Source organism: Dysidea avara, chromosome 9, assembly GCF_963678975.1.
Source record: "Dysidea avara chromosome 9, odDysAvar1.4, whole genome shotgun sequence".
NCBI lineage: Eukaryota > Metazoa > Porifera > Demospongiae > Dictyoceratida > Dysideidae > Dysidea > Dysidea avara.
The window spans coordinates 7,154,070-7,175,756 of record NC_089280.1 but is presented as its reverse complement, the minus strand read 5'-3'; the positions used below and the strand labels follow the sequence as shown (position 1 = coordinate 7,175,756).

Sequence of the window (21,687 nt, the reverse complement as noted above, 5' to 3'; positions counted from 1 at the left end):
GTCCGGGGGGACCATATAGCGCGGCTTTAACTAGTCCGGGGGGACTGATTTTGGGGGGACCAATTGTCGCATGACAGATCCCCTCGCACGAGATCAAACATAAAGCATAAAGATGGCGCAAACGATACCTGTAGTCGGTCGCGGACGTCCCGCAATGAAAGACCTAAACAAATATGTAATCCCACTAGTTGCTACGAAGTGGTACGATCTTGGTCTTGAGCTGTTGGATACCAAATATGAAAGCGCATTAGATATTATCGAAAAGGATTCCGATTGTCGTGACGTGCAGTATTGTTGTAGAAAGATGTTCAGCAAGTGGTTAGAAACATCTGATAATGCTAACTGGGACAAACTGACAGAAGCTATGAGAAGTATTGGACTAAACGGGGTGGCCAGTAAAATTGGACCGTTATTTCAAGGTGAGGGTCACTGTTGGTTCTCGTGTGTAATTAGCCGGGGTAGTACGTAGCCATGCCAGGGTTGTAGCCGATTTCACTGGCCTAATCACGAGTGGTTGGCTTTTTTCCCAGTCCTTCAAGTGTACTCGAAAATTACTTCAGTGCAGTGGCGTATCTAGACGTTTTACTTTACCGGGGCACTGGGTGGGCACGTCACTCAGCCAAGCAACACACATACACATGCCCATCTTCATATGGACATCAATATAGTGTCTAAAATATGTTGTGCATCACTATCTATGTGCTATACCTACATTAACTGCATGCAGGATAACTAATATTACCCTACTTGATACAAACGCTAGCTACTATCATCTTTTTCACACACAGTACGCTGGAGGAAACTTTGAAGTTTCAAGCCACATCTCAAAACGTCTCAAAAGTTGCTCTTGTCTGTTCACATCTGAATTTTGACTACATCTTCGTCTTGAATTGGCACTATTCACCACACATTCATTTGGTCTCTGTCACGATGCTGCAGTTGGTAGTCATGTGATCTTCCTTCTATTAAGTGCCTTACATTGGCAATACCACAATCGAAACCAATGCAAGATCGCCGTTCTCCTCTGCACTACCTCTGGAAAGAAAAGTTTGAGTTGACATGGATTAGAGCTACATAAGTTGTGCTTGTTATTCTTTACAATCATTATTGCTATAAATGGTTATTCAACATTGATGTTGAATAGCATTTACCCGGGCACGATTCAAATTAACTAGGGCCCAGGCCCGGGTGTAGATACGCCACTGCTTCAGTGTACTTGAAGATTATTGCATCCAGGAGCTGGAAAGGGGAGGTGCACAAACAGGTTAAGTTGTAGTCTGGCAGCACCCGCCCCTTCGCACACAATAAGGGTCTGGTGACCATAGTATACGGTACTTGTGCAACAGGAATTCAAATGTGGTTTCAAATTGTGCGTGACGTAATAAACTATCTGTTCCAGCTGTTGTAACTCGGCGAAGAAAGCACAAAACTTCATACTTCTCAACGTAAGCCTTTACAGCATGTGTATCTCAGGTTATTGTATTATTCATGGCACAAACTACACGTTTTACATCACAAATATTTAAACTGGATACAGTGATTTGATTGGTTCTACCACTATAGTGGTAGTAGCATAAGTATCATATACTACGGTCACCAGACCCTTACTTTAAAAGCGAAGGGGCGAGCGCTGCCAGACTAGCTAAGTTGTAGGTGGATAGGAAGATTGTTAGTTGCTTCTTTAAGTAGCAATGATCACTCCTTGTAGGTTGATTTTTGTCCTTATGGCCTTTTGCAGATGGTTGTGAAGTCTTAAAAAACTGTTTGAAACTAATGAAAGTCTTAAACATCAACAATATACAATAATTATTTTTAGAAGCGTTTAGTATGTACGAAGGTGCCAGGTGACAGTTTGACTGCTCTTTTAACTTTGATTTCAGGTGAGTTGGTAATAAATGGTGGTAATATGCTGTTTTTTGTGACTTATACAAATTTTGGTCTGACAAGATATATCGTATTTCTACCAAAAGAAGTAACTATGCCTTTTCCACAGAAGATGGAGGGGAAGGGGGGGGGGGGGGGGATTTGTCCCAAATGTACCATCCTGGATCCGCCATTGGGCTCTGCTTTCTGTGTTTGCTCTCCAGTGCCTAGCTAACTGGTAAAGTTGACAATAATAAGTAAACGGGAGTATTACTATTCTCCATATCCGTAAACACCTGCGCATCCAGGTGATGTTGAACGTCTAGGTATGGGGCATTGTATTAGCATGTGGAAAATAAGCAATGCAAATGTGCCAAAGTACACATACTGTATGTTGTTAATGGGTTCAAAGAATCTCTAGACTTTAGCTTTAAATCCAGCTTGTAAAGAAATCACGACTAAATTTTCTGGCTCACAAATTACTTTCTTATCAACTTTCCTTTGATAGGTAGTCTTTAAATACATTAGTAACAAACTTCCAACCTTCAATTATGCTTATATTCTGTGTATAATGACTGATGTGAAATGTTCTTGGAAATTTTTAGTTGCCCAGTCTCTTCAAGTCGGAGAATGCTTTTGCGAATATGGGTTAGTATGCGGCTTGTCGTAAATTATTTGAGTCTTTATTAGCACTTAAAAGTTCCTTACCGCACAAGGACCTCATCATACAATAGAGCAACCTATGGTCTCCCTGGATACTATATGAATCACACAAGTATACACTCCTAAGTTGTGAGCAAAACTGCAGAGCTTATAGTTTAAAATTTGTCGAACACTAAGATGCATTGTAAAACAGTCCACACTGTTTAACTGTTCGCATTAGAGAACTTCCCTATCACTATTGGTTAGACTTTGAAACACAAGGTTTTATGTAGTAATTCAAATGCCCTGTGTTGTGGCACCTAAGCAAAACAAACGTGCTACTATGTCAGGCTAAGGGTTTCTAGATTTTTCATAGTATCCTGTGTTCCGAAGTCTAATTCTTTATTTACTACAGTTTCTGATTTGTCAAAATACAGAGTTTCACTAAAAAGCTTGAGGCCTGCACAAGTTTTCCCATGTTACAGACATACATAGTTAATTAACACTACAAATACTAAAACGACCAAAACTGCAAAAATAACAAAGGTGATGCAAGAATAATGCAACACTGGGACTCGGGGGGGGGGGGAGAGATCATGGGGATATGGTTTTAAAGGAAAATCAAGACTCACGGTAATGAGGCGCGCGGCCAAGAAACTACGAAGCGTACGCCCAATTAAAAGATGCGGCCACTACTGTGAGTTATTTACATGTAGGGTCGGTTTTGCAATATTAGCCCTGGATTATGCAACATCTCTCAATGGATTTGTAGTGTGTTACGTAATAAAAAAATCTTTAGTCGTCGTCGTTTTCTTGCGACCTTGCTAAAATAAAAAATATAGCCATATTTAACTTTATTCTCTACTTTGTGTTACACGTATCATCACGTTATACCAGTCATCTTACCCGTGTTTGTACTGGCCATCTAGGCCTGACATTATCTGATTCTGGTTGGTCCTACGCGTATTTTCTCCATTCAAACCTGTAATCCCTACAATAACTTTTAAAGACACGATGTGGACACAAGCCCTAATGTCTGACAAACAAGTTGCGAAAGCGTGCAGACCCGTAAGTTCCCTAGGGAAGGCGTTTTGAGCAGAAATCTTTTAGAGTCCATTTAGTGCCACGCCCCATGCGAGCATTTATAATTGGCAGATGTCTTATAAACAAGGTGTGAAAGCGTGAAGAATGTACAGACACTATAAATCATTAGTCAATACTCCATTTAGTGCCATGCACCACTTATGATACAAGAAATATTTTGTAAGTTGTGTGGAATGACCACTGAAAACTCATGTACAGTCAGAAACCATGAACCACATTCCAGACAAAACTTTGTTGCCCTACATTAGTTTACGTACATAATGAAAGCCACTACACTCCACCTTAAACTGATGGTGCTTTGTGGAAGTATGAAACTGCTGTGGAAGTGTGAACTGCTGTGACAGAACAAATGAGGCAATTCTAATTGTGGATAGGATGGCTACAAAATTCATAAAAATTTCTTGCGGTAGAGTAAACACATAACAATGCTATTACAACACATAACAAAAATTTAATAAACATCAGTTTAACACAAAGTGATTATTTCTTGGATATCTGCATGATGATACAAGGTAAAGTGAGCCCTGTAAAAGAACAAGCAGGCACTGAATTAACATTTAAAAAATTATATTTAAGACTTAAGTGAATCTGGTGTACCAGTGGCAGTTACAGGGGGGTTGCAATGGTTTCAGCTGAAACCCCCTCTGGAAATAGCATGCCCAAAATTTATTGACGAGTCGTCGTATGGGTGTAAAATGAAAAACTTCATACTTTAGCCTTTGAAATCGCAATTACGACGTTCTACAGCAGGTTGTGACCTTTTTTTTTTTTGGTCTTTGACTTATAGCTAGGCTGAAGTTGAGTGGAATCTGAAACCCCCGCTGAAATTTCTAGATCCGCCACTGTGTACCAGAGGTAACATAAATGTGTTTTGGTGCCTAAGTACGTAAAAATGAATACAAGGAGACCTGTCAAACAACAAGTGGGCACCAAACAGAATGTACAACATGGTAAATATATTTCTTAGCTATACAACAGGAAATTTAGGATTGCAATTGTACCAATTCCAACTTTTAAGCTAAGTGAATACCTGACAATATTGTTTAACCTATTTTACAACCAATACCTGATCTTAAATACTAGTACATAAAAGTACAACTTATAAAGCAATTGCTGTGAGCTTGTGCACATATCTGAAGTCAAAGCTGTTAATCAGACAACTGGCCAATTATCACTAGGGCTGGATTTGTGGTCACCACAAAACACAACTTGCTTGGTAAACTGACAACACAACAGACCAATGGTATGAAATTCACAATACTAATAAAGGTCCTACCTGGTCCAGAGTTAAGTATCACAACCACATCCACTATTAGTGGGTGAATCACTATGATTAGATTGCCTGTAAAAACAGATAGGTCAGCATTAAATGCAATACACTTAAATTTATCACTTTTAAACATTTGGAGATTTATTCATTTAAACAGTTGACATTGTTACACAGAGACCTGAATAGACAGGTATATCAAGAAGTTTGCAGACATTTGCTATACTTTTGTTCATGGCAAAAATGCCAGCTGGAACAGCATGTCCAATACATTTCAATTGAAAAACCATTAAAAATTAAATTAATTATCGTGTACCACCTACCTCAAGTCTGTTTAGTAACTTTCTGAATTTGATACGTGTAGAGCAACTCTCTGCGAGTACAATGATGCCTCCAATTCAAGGAAATTTTGGCTGTCAAAATGGCCTAAACTGACCGGATGTAGCAAATTCCCCCATACATTTTGTATTGAGTATTTTGGGGTCATGCAATAAAGGCGTAATAACCCATGACACGTGATAGATACCTCAGATTCCGAACCAGATTTGGAAATAGCAGTGATTAGTGATTAAGATGAGCTATAGCAGAAGGAAATCAGGAAATTTAAGCTCATCATTTTAAGGTTGAAAATCACTTACTTTTTCTATGGCGAATTGAATGCCAGATATCTGGAAAAGGACGCTCTGATCTATTTTGATGTCTTGACAGCCATTATTAACCTTCACCACATTAGTGTTACAATTGAACAAAAGCACTGTGAATTAGTTTAGTTTGTGAAAATGACAGTGTTCCGTGATTAAACAAAATAATGTCCATGCCATGCAGCAAACTTCTTCATATGTTTCACTGTACATAAATTCAGTAATTTAGACCAGAACATGTGAATGGGTATACTTTTTCATACAAACATCGATATGACACAGATTCACTTACTGACTTTTCATCTGCAGCCAAAGTTCCAAGACTTCTGATGATGATGTAAGTGGCAAATGATAAGATAGCCTCGGTTTTTTGGTAATTGGTCCGTATACCTTGTCACTACAATCTCACCATGAGATAATACGAGCTAGTGGAGCTACTAGGAGTTCTCGCCTGGCGGGACTCTAAAATACTGCAAATGCGGTTAATTGGTGTGTGTCGATGTTGATCTAATCCTCGATCTAATCAGTTTCGTTAACCTCCACTCCAGACTCTTATTCTTTCACGGGTTCTTTCATCCTTCAGCAACGGTGTACGGCCTCTGCATTAAAGTACACCTCGCCATGAAATGAAATCCAGTTTCAATACGACTTAATGTTGATTACTCAGTCTCGTTACTCTCACTCTCCTCCTTGGACTGCCATTTTAAACTACAACATTTGTTCAATTTTAATTAAAACCGCGTATCACGTGTGTCCGCTTGGGGTGTTGCAGGGACATTCCAAGGGATTTCCCTTAAATAGATCACGTGATAATTGTCAGTCTTGTATATACGGTACTTGTCCTTAGTCATGGCTCAGCAATGTGGTACGTGTGTACTATAGCCTAGCTATAGGATTTTTTGTGTGATGATGCATATGGTCGCATAGAACGCATGATGGTAGGGAAAATTCCCACCCCTAGCTATGCCTATGGCTATAGCTACTATTATGTTGCTGATGCATCAGGGGCACCAGAGTAAGGTGAAAGTGGTAGCTAAGGCTAAGTCAACTGATAATTCAGTAGAGTCCCATATTAAAATGAACTCTTGTTATATGCTTGCATGGACTCTTGATAATAATAACTATATGTATTTAGCTTTCAGGTTGCGTATACAAGGTATTCTTTCATCTGCCGGTATAAATTGCTATTCCATGTACTATGAGGCCTGGGAAATGTAAGGCTCTAGCTCCACACTAAGAATCAAATTATATAATGTTCAACACAATAATAAGATAATTGTCAGAGCAGAGTTCATGGTTATTGTATCAGCAAAGAGTTCGAATATTAATTGAGATTATTATTATTATTATTATTAGTGCTTTACAGTGACCAGCACTGAAGGTCTAACAGCAACATGTGCTGCAGCCTTGGGATTACCTAACCTACAAGGACTTAAGACCTAGTGACTTGACTTAGTGACTTGACTTACTGACTGAATAAGGTGTAACAGAAAAGGGGCCAAAGTAAGGAAAAAAATCCCTCCAACCCCAGGATTCGAACTGCAGGTCACCCAATGTCTAGTCGGGGCCACACTCAGTCTTCCTCCAGGAGGGATGGATTTTCTTCCTTAAACTTAAAGTATTTATTATTAGTGCTTTACAGTGTGTTTTATTTAAGTGCATTTTGACTGTTCCTCCTATGATTCTTGTTCAATTATCTGATATCTTGTTGGTTTCCCTCCATCCTCTTTACTGATCCCTCTGTATTGAATTTATATGACTAGAAAATCTGTACGCCTTGTCAATCCAGTTACAACAGTTGATCTAAAAATTATGATGATGATACAGTTATTGAGACGAAGAGATGCATAGTGTTCCCTACAGTGCCACAACACAAAAACACTTGAAATGTAATCTGAGACTTACATGTATATAGCTGCAGTGAACTAAGTAAGATCACTATAGCTACTGGTAAGCATTGCGTCATATTACCATCAATCAGTGTTTGTACAATAAATTGTCTGTATTATGAATTCAGTCAAAAGTATGCATAACTAGCTGTGTAGTAATTTATTATGCACCCAGTTAACACTTAGCTAAGTTTGAGCATAAGATGCCTGAAGTATTCCACAGATATATTTTGTAAATAATATTAGAAAAAAGATAAATATACTCTAATAGAACAGTCAATAGCTATTAGCTAGCTGTGTAACTAATTAGGCACTTGCTAATTATGAGCATAATCTAAAGCATTTACCACAGATATGAGATGTTATAAATAGTAAATGAATGACACAGTAAACATAAATCTATAAAACAATCTGTCTATACACTGTAAATTCATACTTCCAAATTTACAGAGTGAACAGTCTGTAATGTGCATGCCTTTGTCAAACAAGATGACAGGTGCACATGTTTGACTCTCCAAGATAATAATATTATTGCTAATTTCCAAATATCAGTCATCTAAATGTTACCATCAAATTTTTAACAATTTTGTTGTTCCCCCACTGAGTGGGACTATCACTATAACAAAAATGAGTGATATCCACCTCAAAAACACCTTCGCTGTAAAAAAAGGCACGTCCAAGAAACTACAAGTACCTGTAATCCATTGTAATTAAAAACAGCTCAGTTGTAGGGAAAGACTTCATAAAAGTAAAAATAACTGGTAACTTAAAGAGCTGATATCTGGAGTGGCCAAGAAAAGTGCACCCATGAAAGTAACTGGCAATTGAAATAGCTGATATCTGAAGCGGCCAAGAATGAATGCTGATATACAACTAATTGGAATTAACAAAAAGTTTAACATCGAACCTTTATCTTTCAGCTGTGTTCTACATTCACTCTTGCTGCATCATAAATTGATTTCTTTTAACTCTAATTGGCTGGTAATTTGGCCGCCTTTTTTTTGCTCACACTGAATATTAAAAAAGGCGGCCAAATTACCAGCCAATTAGAGTTAAAAGAAATCAATTTATGATGCAGCAAGAGTGAATGTAGAACACAGCTGAAAGATAAAGGTTCGATGTTAAACTTTTGTTAATTCCAATTAGTTGTATATCAGCATTTATTCTTGGCCGCTCCAGATATCAGCTCTTTAAGTTACCAGTTATTTTTACTTTTATGAAGTGTTTCCCTACAACTGAGCTGTTTTTAATTACATTGGATTACAGGTACTTGTAGTTTCTTGGACGCGCCTTTTTTTACAGCGAAGGTGTTTTTGAGGTGGATAGTATTTACAAAACCAAATATCTGTAACAATTACTGGTTGAACTTAACAAAGTGAGTGCGTGGCTTCTTGTAAGTACATGTAGGTTATTAAATTGAGTAGTGATAAGGACTGGTGTTTATTGCTGAGTTCCATAGTGCGAGACAAATAATAGTTAAGTTTCTGTATGTTTATTTGTTTATGTGTCTGTCTGCAATGGAAGTAGATGGTGGGTGTAGCTGCATTTGTGATGTAATGTGCACATGGTAAAAGTTGTTGTGCAATTGAGTACGTTGATGGGTTTTGGAGCCAACTCAGAGCAGCTTTACAAGTGCAGTGTTATTTGTATCTCAGATTTTTATCTATCATCCTGCACAATACTTATAGTTTGCCTGTTCATTGTGGGTAAAGGGGAAATTCCTTCAACTGAAGGTACAACCCAAAGTGATCCCCTTGCAATGGCCATATATGCTTTAGCAGTGGTGCCGTTGATTAGGAGTCTCCGCACAATGGTGCTCTGATGTCCCTCAGGCATGGTTTGCAGATGATGCTACTGCTGCTGGATCATTTTTGAAACTGTTGTACTGTATGGTGTGGTAGCATCTTTCTTCTGTTGAACCAGATTATGGTTATTTTATAAATGCTGCCAAGCAGCTTTAATCATAACGCCAGAACATCTATCTACAGCATAGGTCTCTTTGCTGATTCTGATATACAGATCACTGCTCGTGACCAGTGATATCTTGGTGCAGCTCTGGGAACAAGAGAGTTTGCTGAAGAGTAAGTGACTGCAAAGGTGACATCTTGGACTGCTGAGGTTTCTGCCTTGGGAAGGGTTGCTAGTAATCAGCCACATGCCCCGTTTTACTCATGGAATCTTTAGCCGCTTGATGGGAACTATCCCTAACATTGGTTCTCTGTTTCAACCATTGGAGGATGTAATCACTACAACTTCTTCCTTCTATCACTGAACACGTTGCATGCACCACTAGTGAGTATGAGTTGTTCTCTCTTCCATGTCATTTTGGTGGCAGGGTCGGGTGCGAGTGACCCTACTAATTTGTGTGACTCTCAGTTTAATGCTTCCCTGAAAATTACTGCACCTTTAAAAAGAATTGATTATTAGCCAGCCTGTTCATCCCCAGATACCTGATCCATGAAAGCTCAGGTTCACCAACACTGGTATGAGGCCTCTAAGGAACATTTTCTTGAAATCAGTCTCTCTCCACAGCTTCAAAGAGCTGTTGACTTGAATAGTGAGCCTGGGAACTCTTCTTGGCGTTTCGCTTTACCATTTCATGACCAGGGCTGTAGAGGCCTTCGTAAAGACAACTAAATTTGTAAGCTTCCCTGTTTTCTCAGCAGGTATATGCACAAACACTGAAACATACCTTTACAAGTGTATTCTTCCAATCATAGTACTCTTTCTGGGACTTTTTTATTTCATTTTGAGCCAGCTTCCAAGCTTCAGTAAAACAGTGACAAGAATTCTGTGTTGAGTCATGCAGGTCTACAGTATGTCAATCATCTGGGGCAGCAAGTACTTCAGCTGCAGGGAGATGGGGGTCTCTCCCATATAACAAATAAAAAAGACTGCACACTGCTCCTGTAAGCAAGTAGTACATATAGGAGCTGCTCATCCCAATCCTTCCCTGAACGTTGTACGCATTTGGCTAGCATATCAGTAAGTGTTCTGTGGAACCTCTCCACCAGCCCATCCATTTTGGGGTGGTAAGCAGTTGTGTTGACCTTCTTTATGTTTAACAGCTTGTACACATTATACATTTTCTTACACAAAAATGCTGTTACACGGTCTGACAGGAGTTCAGGTGGCACCCCATGATGACTGCCAGTATTCACTAGCAAGATCTAATATGCTAAAATAAGTGTGACCCAATAAAAGATCTAAGCAGTTATCCAAGGTATTCATCAACTTTCGTCACAGAATTTATTTGTCAATAATCGATGCAAAATCTTGTGGTACCATCTGGTTTCAACACCAAAACAATGGGACTCGTCCATGGGCTGCTGGACTCCTTAACTCCCTGTGTCAACACCTCCTGCACCTGGGTCTCTACCTTTCCTGTGAGGAGGTTGCTTAATTGGTGTTGTCAACCACATGCTGAACTTGGTCAGTCCTACCCAACTCCTTGTAATCCATTGCAAAAACATCAGGATAGTGTTCAATCAGTGACTGTAACTGGACTGCATCAGCTTCATCAAAGCTCTGTCAATTCACAGGTACAGACTGGAGAAGTAATACAACTCTGGACTGCATGTTGCACAACATAACATCTACTTTGTCATCACTCACTGGCTCAAATTAACTATTCCACAGCCTTGGTAAGTTCTCACTAAGTACTTTAGTAATAGATGACAGTGACCCTACAGCATGTGCGGCTTCTGGGTGAACAGGACACATACCATCATTCTCTATAAGCACCTTAAAATCTCCGTCACTGTTAGGTTGAACAATGGACGTAGATACAATCACATCTGACTCTCCACTCTGACACTTTCCAGGTTCCAACATAAACAGATGTGTTCCACTACTAACAGCATCAGCTGAGTACTACTTTAGCATGATGGGCTGGCAAACATGTAGCCTGTAACAACTTCACTTCAGGCTTAACCTCAGCACTCAGCTGAGACTCACTGGACTCACCAGACTTCGGATCATTGTTCATCTCAATAACTCAAAATCAGCACTCAACTGAAACTCACTAGGAACATAACGCTTCAAACTATTGTTGGTCTCAACCTCTACACACAGCTGAGACTCACTGGACTCACCAGACTTCAAATTACTATGACCAACTTCAGCTGCCATACCTTGGACAACAGCTAGGTTGAAACTAGGAGCCTGACTTCTCAGGTATGGACACTGAGACTTGTCCCACACTTGACCTTGTAACAAATTAGTCACTGTCTTGTGGCAGAACTACAGAACAACCAATACATCAGTACCTAACAATAAATCCAGTGATCCCCCTTTCTGTACCAGTATAGTGGATTGATATTCTTGGCCTTCATGTGCTAGATGCACAGATAGCTAACTAATAACGTTCACCGTAATTATTCACTGACAAGCTAGGGGACTGTTACTCCTTTCCTCCACTCTTCAACAGACTGTCCTGGAGTCCTCAATTTCTCCAGAGTATCTAGCAAACACTTCACAGAAACAATAGTGATCGATGATCTGGTGTCTACCAGTGCCCTAACTCTAGCATAACATCAACAAACAGAGTAAGTCCGAGCACAGGCCCATCAGCAGAACCATGTGGCTCAAGCTCCTGCATTATTGTACTGTTCTCAGTCATCACCTCTTCCATTTCTGCAGCTTGTAGTTCCTTATGAAGGCTGGCTACCTTACTCTGAGCTTCACTCAATTCAATTGTTACATGATGGTTAGCATCATGACCAGAGGTAGTACCAGACTGCTGCCATGATTGCTGCTGAGGACCTAAGACTCTGCAGGTTTCTCTTGTCTTTGCTGAGGACAGTCCTTATCCAAGTTCCCTACCTTAGCACACACATAGCACTTACAACTCAGTGTCTCACTATGACTAGACTGACTGTAGCAATGGTAATGGTGATTGTCAGGCTTCGACTGGGTTGACTAATACCATTACTGTCTCCGGATGACAGATCTCTTAACTTGGCCACTTCAAGGCACTGATCCACAATTGATCAAATGTTCCTTCATACCAGCCACCTTCACTTGAATCTCCACTAGAAGCCCAGACACAAACTGGTAAGGGTGTAGCAGTGTCACTGCAGACTGTATACTAGGGGCATGTGCTGTCGACAGCATAGTAAAGTTTGAAGTAGTGACTACGTCCTAAAGATTCAAAACATTAACAGGTGTAACATCATCACTAGACATCAGAGTAAGTTCAACAACAGGCTCTAGATCTACAATCACTACTGACGGAACCCTCAGTAGCACTGCGCACTATGCCCAGTGCTTGCAGTATTTCAACTTTGTTGCATTCAGCAGACAAATGAACAATTCAATTTATTGTTTAGCATACTTTAACTCTAATTAAAGCCTACCATTTAATTCCTGGAGCTCCATAATCTCTTGTTTTGCAGCTGCCTCATTCCCTCAGAAATCTTCATTTGCCCACTCAATTCTTTTCTTAGTCTCACTCAATTCTTCAACTACGTACTTTTTGCTGATTCAGCTGAAGCTCTGCCTCCCTGCTTGTGTGTAAGTTCTGACAAACTTCGTCCACTTCATTTGTCAAATTGTCAGCTCCTCCCTTTCCGTATCAATTTCCTCTGCGGTTTGTGGGTTTTCACCACATTGTCTAACATTCTCTACTTGTAAGGCAGGGTGTCCAGCTGAATTTTAAGCACTTTAGTTGCCATTGAGTATTCTGTTTCTGTTCAGGTATCTTCCAAGTTCTGGCCGTATGCTTGTTTACTTGCTCTGCCTTGTTCCGGTTTCATTCATATAGCTTTTCTCTCCCCAGACAAGCCCCCTAATGTAGTGGGTTTTGTATATGACTTAGTAACAATACCAGACACTACATGATGCAACACCCAAATTCCAGCTGTACACAAGAATAACTGCCGACTTAAACCTTATTATATCACAAGTACAATGCGAAATAGACGTGTGCAATTATTATTAAAACAGTTTAATAGTTATTCATTCATTCATTATTTATGATGTCATTTTTATATTAGTCTTAGAATTTGGTTGTCCAGGGCTCCCGGTAATTTTTTTTAGTGTACCCAGTAAAACACAGATTTTGTCCTGCCAAAACATAAAAATGTACTGGTACCCAGTTTTAAGTTTTCAGTACTCACAATGTAGTCATGCCAAAAGTAATGTAACATGTCATAAAATATTGTTTCTAGTCAAGTACAACAGTCTTTAAGCTATTAAATGAAACTTCATGTATCCCTCAAATCAAAGGTAATGCTTGTCATGAACCACGATAGTGGGTTCATAATAGGGATCGCCCATGTTTTTGTAAAAATCCTGATAGAACACACACCTAAAAACCACCTTGAAAAGCACCCTTCAACTCAAAACAATCCCCTAGTAGTTCTTTGCGATGAGTATAGGTCCACTAGTAAGTATCAAGTGAAAAAGGAAACAGTAAATGAATTTCAGACAACACTGAAATTTGCCCGTTTGTTCATATCATAATATTATTATTCTTTCACAACATAGCAAAGTTTACAAGGAGAATCCTGGGATAAAAAGTAGCAAGGATTGCTGAATGGATCATTGTGTGTGTCCATGACCTATTTTTGATTTCGTTTTTGAATGGAAACGGCCCAAACGCCATTACACATGAGAAGCCATACAAGATTGCACTCAGAGTTAAGTTTTTTTGGTGTGCATTGCTTGTGGCTAATAGAATCTGTCTTTATTAAACTCAGTATAGGCCAGGAAGTTTAATCTGTGCCAGTGTTTATTCTAGGGCTGTTGGGGGCCCTAAAATCTCAGACTCACCCGTGAATAACTACTACACTACACTTAGATTGAGCTTGTTTTTGCACACAAAACTTATCAAAAATTCTCTCAGATTCATTCTCAGACAGGTTAAAAATTACCTTATCTGGAAATGCTTTCAGATTCAGTATCAGATCTCTTAATTATAAAAATCTCCCCTAGGATGCATATACAGCTAACAAAAATTCCTACTGACATAATAATTATAATGATGGCTATGCAATATTAGTTTCATAGCTTTTTTTTTCTAAACAGCATGTTTAAAATTAATGTCAAAATATCCTTTCAGAAAGTGTAATAGACCAGTTCATTTAATGTGAAAGTATTTTAATTGCTGTGGTATTTGCTATTGCGCAATACTGGATGCTGTGGTTAGCCATGAAAATGTACAGAAACCATTGGGAAATGGACAACCACGAACTAAATTCTCTGCTGCACAGAAAGTAAAGAAGATATCCGTGTTTTGAAGACAGCATGGGAAACTACATCTGATGGTGGTTGTCTGCTGTAGCGATTGGTGAGTTATGAGCTGCTGAAGTTAAAAGCGCCTGGTGAAAACTTTGTCTAGTGACAAAGAATGCCAGCAGGTGCTTGTTTCTATGTTTATATAGAATAACAACACTAAAACAAGCGTTAGGATCACCTGGATAGTTTTTGCTGACTTACTAAGCATGGTGTTTGCTTGTTGACCCATTAAGTCGATAGTAGCCTTTGTCTTTGATGCGAACCACAGAAAACTCTACTACAAAGCTTTGCCAATCAATTCTGAATGGTTTTCAAGTACAAACTCACTATTACCAACCATGGAAAGTGTTGTTCAGCAAAATCTTAAACTTTGTGGCTCTATAACTCGCTCATCCTTTACCCTATTCACAGCAGACAGCCATGAAGCGAAAGAGAAATTAATATAGTTTCGTTTTATGTACAGAGAATTGGAACATACCATATACTTTGTAAGTAACGGGGATTTAACCATCGATTATCATCGTTTTCCCAATGGCTTCAATACATTTTTATGGGCATCCACAGCATCCAGTTTTTATGTCATATGCAATTAACACTAATTGCATTTTTAAGGTCCTTAAGTGAACTGGTCTATTTTGTAAAAAATTCTAATCCAGTTTGCTTTTAAAATGCCATGTACAGCCGCCAGCAATATACTCCCAGATTTAATCTTAGAAAGTCTGATTTAAAAATTTTCTGTAACCATGAAAACACCCTATAATATTCAATTTCAAATAGCCTATTAAAGTTCTTGGAAAACATCCCACCCATGCAGATCTTTTTAATTTGCTAGTGCTTTGTGGTATCATACAATAATAGTCAATACATGATCTCACACAAATTGTTTGTTCAACAGATTCAACATACACAGTGTGCTACTAAAGGAATAATTGTGTACATGGTTGTCCAGGTTGTACATCATTATGTTATCACTCATGTGTCAAGCATAGGATCTGGCTTCATCCAATCACAAAAGTCAACACTCATAACACAGTATTAAATGACTAACCAGTTCGACAATTAGTCAGTGACTTTTTACGTGAACTTGGACAACTATATGTAGGCTTTCACCTGGTCACCCCCCAAAATTCCTGATCCCCCTCCCAAAGGAGAGATCCTGGAATAAACACTGATCTGTGCTGAAGACTTTGTTGCAAGGGTTTTTTTTTTCACTCCGTGATTATTGTACATGGGCGGGTTATTTAGATTAAATACTCTAATAGAGCAGTCATGTAAATACTCTAATAATGCAGTCAAGCATATAATAACAATCCTTTCACTGAATTTGACAACTATTAAAGGCACCAGTAATGTAAATTATAGCTCAGATTAGGAGACTCTCAGTCTGTATGCACATTGCAATTTGATCAGTTTCATGTTTGTACTGAAAGGATAACGAAGATGTTGAAATTGAAGAGCATGCCGATGATGGTGGGTATTTGCTGCTAGAGAAAGAAGCAAAAGGCCCTGTGTAGGAACACTTTGGCTTCAAAGTGAAAGATGGTCAATTTGTGGAGAAGGACAAGGGGAAAAGAATGACAATATATTGTATGCTTTGTAAGAATCCTCTATCATACAAAGGGAATACAACGAATTTGATGGTTCATTTGCAGTATCACCACAAAGTGTAGTTCAAAGAAGTTAGAAAGAAGATAAAGTGCAGGAGAAAGAAAGGCAACTACAAGTTCTGGCGCACCTGCAGTGTCACTACAACCTGGTCAGTGTACTATCGAACATTCATTTGAACTTGCCAGCCCTATTCCAAGAAGTTCTGCTAAATGGAAAGCCCTGACTACACTATCATCACGAAGGATATGCTTCCAATCAATACAGTCAATGATAGTGGATTCTGATACATGTTAAGCAAGTTTGAACCAAGATACACTCCTGCTGATAGGACTACTTTTGCTAGGAATTATATTCCAGCTATGTATGAATGTGAAAAGGTGAAGGTTAGTAGTGCACTATTATCAGGTGTGTAGTCATTCACAATAACCACTGATGGATGGACATCAAGGTCTAACTGCAGTTATATTAGCCTTACTGTGCACTATATGAGCAAGGATTGGGAGATGTGCTGCTACTTGCCGGAAACTGCTGAAATAATGACTGACTACACAGCTCCCAACTTAGCAGCAGGTTTGAAGGATGCACTTGAACGATGGAAGCTACCGTTAGGGAAGCTATCTGCTGCTGTCACTGATAATGCCAGAAATATTTGTCTTGCACTTGAGAATTTGGATGTTGAACAGTAGTTGTTTTACCCACACCATTCAGTTGGGTGTCCAGAAGGCAATGGACTTGCCAGAGATGTCAAAGGCTATAGGTAGAGCCAAAAGGTTGGTGAGTCACTTTAACCATTCATGCAAATCAAGCTATGTTCTGCGTTGTAAGCAACAAGACCTGAAGCATGATAAACAGTGCTTGATTCAGTGCGTTCCAACGAGATGGAACTCTACTTATGATATGATAGAAAGAATTTTGAAACAGTAGCAGCCTCTTTTCACAGCTCTGATTGAAATACACAAGTCTGATTTTATGCCCAGTGATGCTAGCTTTTATCTCTGTCATGAAGCCCATAGTTCGTATCACAGAAGTGATTTGTGGGGAGAAATGGGTAACCCTCTCTGGGGTTTGGCCACTGATGTACAAGCTTACTGTTAAGCACCTTGTAGAGACATTGTCTGACACCAGATGAAAAGGATATTGTTTACTGATTTTCAAAGTAGATACACAGTTGGGGAAATTTTGCACAAGGCTTGTTTTTTAGATCCAAGGTTTAAATCTTTATGCTTTCTGTCAGAAGAAACCAAACAGAGAGTTATGCTAGCGATCAAAGTGGAAGTAATAGTTATTGCAAACCTAGCTGCTACTGTGGAAGAAAGATATGAAAGTGGATCAGGAGCCTGCCCGAAAGAGGAAGAAGAGTAAGTTTATGTCATTGTTAGAGGATGTGTGGGAACCAGAAGTGCGAGCTAATCCTGAAGAGCATTCCAAGAAGGAAATTAAAAAATACTTGTGCATTGACAGTGATCCAGAGTAAAAGCCACTATTGTGGTGGAAACAATATTCTAGTCAATTTCCTGTCTTGTAAAAAATTGCACGGAAGTATCTCTGTATCCCAGCAACTTCAGTTTCAAGTGAAAGGGCTTTTAGTGCTGCTGGTCATGTGATCAACTCCAAATGATCCTGTTTACTTCCAGAGCAAACATGGCTGTGTTTTTGGTCCAAAACCTGAAATATTCGTTACTCAGTACTTACTCAAGTTCATTATACATGATTAAAGCTTCATACAATGTACATAGTACAGTTGTGTATATCACTGTTTAAGTGTATTGTGTACAATATGTTCCAATATGAAACATACCTTTGCCCAGTTTGGCTGCACCTGTGGAAACTATAGAAATTTATTAAACATGTGTATTGTGCATATGCAGTGTTGGGTGCTTGGTACAATTATTGTAGTACCCATTATCGTGATAATCTGCTTTATTATTGGTTTACCCTTCATTGCACAGGCCTAATGCAATATTGACCGGAAAGTGGCTGATTGTCAAACGTTATTTTGAGCCCTAGTTGTATAATAATAATTATTATTATTATTGTATAATTATTTGAGTTTTACAGTGTCCAGCACGGAAGGTCTGAACTTGTGCTGTAGCCTTTGGGTTACCTAATGAAATTGGAGCCTTTAAAACAACTTGACTCAGCTACTAAAAGTGGCCAGGTTGAAACCTGACCACCTGAACCGGCGGTACTGCCTCATAGCTAAATCTGCCAAGCTATCTCTGAGCCATACACTTTCAAAGTTTTATTTTATTCGTACGTAGTTTCAGTATAGTTGCAGGTGTTGGCAACATTGTACATGCTATTGATATAGTATACACATAACAGTATTACATTTAGTAGATGATATACTAGTCTGTGATAGTTATGTATGTGTGCAAATTCTATAGGTGATGGTGGTCAGTTACAGCAAGCCACTGACAGTATCAAAGCAAGGTACCGACGTAAAGGATTGATGAAATCTTCAATGGAACGAGATCCATGGCCTCCATTTCATGCAGAATCTTTTACTAGCTTAGCATTAGTTTATCAAAAAATCAAACAGCTACAAGCTAAAAGAGATGCTAAATTAGCCGCTAGTGTACGCACAAAAGGAGATATAGACACTTTGTTTGAACTAACCTCATCGATTGAACTGGGTGATATTCATCAGATATTCATGCCTATCACTTCAAATGTTCAAAGTCCTATGTGTATCCTAATAGAGGGTCACCCTGGAATTGGGAAGACAATGCTGGCTAAGGAGATCTGTATTCAATGGGCCAATGACAAACTGCTTACATCAGAGAAATTGCTTTTCCTACTGATGTTAAGGGATCCAAGTGTTCAAAAGATCACTAGCACTGAAGAGCTGGTGAAGTATATGCTACCTTCAAATCAAAGAAGAAATGCTTTGAGCTTTATGCATACCACTAATGGAACTGGGATTACTATAATCATTGATGGATTTGATGAACTTAATAATGAACTACGACAGGCATCGTTTTTCAGGGAACTTATTGAAGGGGACACTATGCCTAACGCACGAGTGGTGGTGACATCAAGACCGTCTGCTTCAGCTAGCCTACATCAGTTTATACATACAAGAGTAGAAATTCTTGGATTTACAAAATCCAGCAAAGAGCAATACGTCAATGATGCTTTCAAGATGTTTCCTTCTGAGCTGCAAATGCTAAAGACACATTTTCGACAGTATCCCATTGTTGACGCATTGTGCTACATACCACTGAACATGGTAATCATAGTATTTCTGTGTTTACTAGGATCCCTACCACCAACTGCAACTGAAATGTTTTCAAGTTTCATCCTGCATATAGTCTGTCGACATTTAACAAGGATTGGAGAGATTAGTCAATGCATTAATACAATAGAACACTTACCTCAGCAAGTCCAAGTAGTACTACAACAACTAGAAAAAGTTGCATATGATGGTCTTGTAGAGGACAAAATAGTCTTCACAGTAGATGATTTACCTGGTGTATGTCAGGATGATACCACTTGTTATGGACTGTTACAGTCTGTTGAATGTTACAGTTCAGATGACATTGGTGTTCCAACACAGTCCTTTAACTTCTTACATGTGGGAATTCAAGAATATTTTGCAGCTAAACATGTAGCAACCTTAACAGAAGATGAGATACACAAACTCCTGAAAGAGTCACTGTTTTTTGATAACTTTAATGACGAATCTCGTAGTAAGCATGTCCGTTTTTCCAACATGTGGAATATGTATTGTGGCATAACTAAAGGACATTGTAATTCCTTAAGGTGCTACTTGTCAACGTACCAGCCTACATCAGATTATGGTTTACACGGCTTGATAGAATGTGATTCGGATTCTGATTCTTCTTCATCAAATCTACCACATGCACACAAGAACAATATTGATGATGACTGTAGTATTGGAGACAACAATACAAATGATGATGATGATGACGATGATGGTGACTTACCTTTGTGCTCACCTGTGCAGGTCATTCATGGATCAGTTGTTTCACTATCACCCATATTAGATCGTTTATCTATGAGTGAATATACATCTTTATCATATGACAGCATCCAGTCTAGTTGTGAAAAACTGTTTTACCATTTCCAAGCATTCCATCCTACCAAAAGTACACAGGGTACTGCTAATATTAACACTTGTGTATGCTTAGAAAAACATGCTTCAATATCTGAACAAGATTTAACTTCAAAAAAAGAAGCCTCTAACATTGTAGGTATCTCACAATTTATCTTAAAGGATCCAGTAAAGATTCTGTACTTATTTCAGTGTTTTCAAGAGGCTCAGGATGATAAATTATGTAGCATGTTGTCCAAATCATTTGATGGTGGTACAATCGATCTTAGCTCAACATCCCGTCTCCTCCCACATCTGACAGCATCGCTTGGATTCTTCCTATCAAAATCAGAGAGGAGTTGGACAGGACTACATCTTGATGTACATCGCATTGGAGATCATGGCATCACCCTACTGCATCATTATCTTTGTGGAGAGAAAGCAAAGAAACATAAAATAAGGACAATTGATCTTGATCATAATGAACTTACTGGAGCATCATCACTTCTTATTGCTGACTTCATCACCCACCTTCAACCACACACTCTGTTGTTAGGTAATAATTATATTACTAGTATTGAAAACATTGCTATTAGGATAATTAGTACCAATTCAGTCAAAATATTGCACTTGAATAATAATGAACTCACAGCACAGGAAGCACCAGCCATATCTGAAATGATGACCAGTTTAGAGGAACTGAATGTTGATAACAACAAATTCGGTGATGATGGAGCAGTGATACTTGCACTAGGAATTGCAAAAACTGTCACACTTAAGAAACTTGACATTGATAGCAATTATATCCAGACTACAGGAGTTATAGCAATTGCAAATAGTTTGCTCTGCAACACTTCTTTAAAGAAGTTATCAATGCGCTATTGCTTATTAAAAGAAAATGGAGCTCTAGCAATTGCTAAAGTCTTGGCAAATAACAAAACACTTAAGGAATTGTTACTAAAGAATCGTTATAGCAGATTGAACAAGGAGTCTATTAAGATGCTAATTAACAGCCTGTATTACAATAAATCTATCATTAATTTAGAGTTAAATACTAGTGAGTTATAAAGGTATCTGTACTGTGAGAATCCATGCAAAAGATAGATAGTAAGTATGACAATTAAGCATCTGCAGCAAGCAGTTTGTATCTTTGACATTTACAAGACAAATAACTGCCTGGTAAATAGAAAGTGTAGCATGTAATACATGTGTATATTGGTGTACTACTATATATGTAATTTTGCTACCTTTGAAATTAATGTTAGCAATGTTCACCAATCACTATAACAGCATGCCACACTGTCTAAATTTGTTGTATTATATAGCTAACTAGTGTGATGTTACAGTGTGTCACAAATGTATAATGTGTATCATAAT

At 38.6% G+C, this 21,687-nt stretch overlaps 2 protein-coding genes across 2 annotated transcripts in view; both read left to right on the top strand.

Annotated features, from left to right (window-relative positions):
* The window catches only part of LOC136265338 (U4/U6 small nuclear ribonucleoprotein Prp4-like), a 98,087-nt gene that overhangs the window by 59,153 nt on the left and 17,247 nt on the right, over positions 1 to 21,687 (top strand). The window lies entirely within an intron of this gene.
* LOC136265337 (protein NLRC3-like) lies at positions 110 to 21,580 on the top strand. The gene is made up of 2 exons (XM_066060134.1): positions 110 to 419; positions 18,641 to 21,580. The coding sequence occupies exons 1-2, from the start codon at positions 113 to 115 to the stop codon at positions 21,376 to 21,378; spliced, it is 3,045 nt and encodes a 1,014-aa protein (XP_065916206.1). The 5' UTR covers positions 110 to 112; the 3' UTR covers positions 21,379 to 21,580.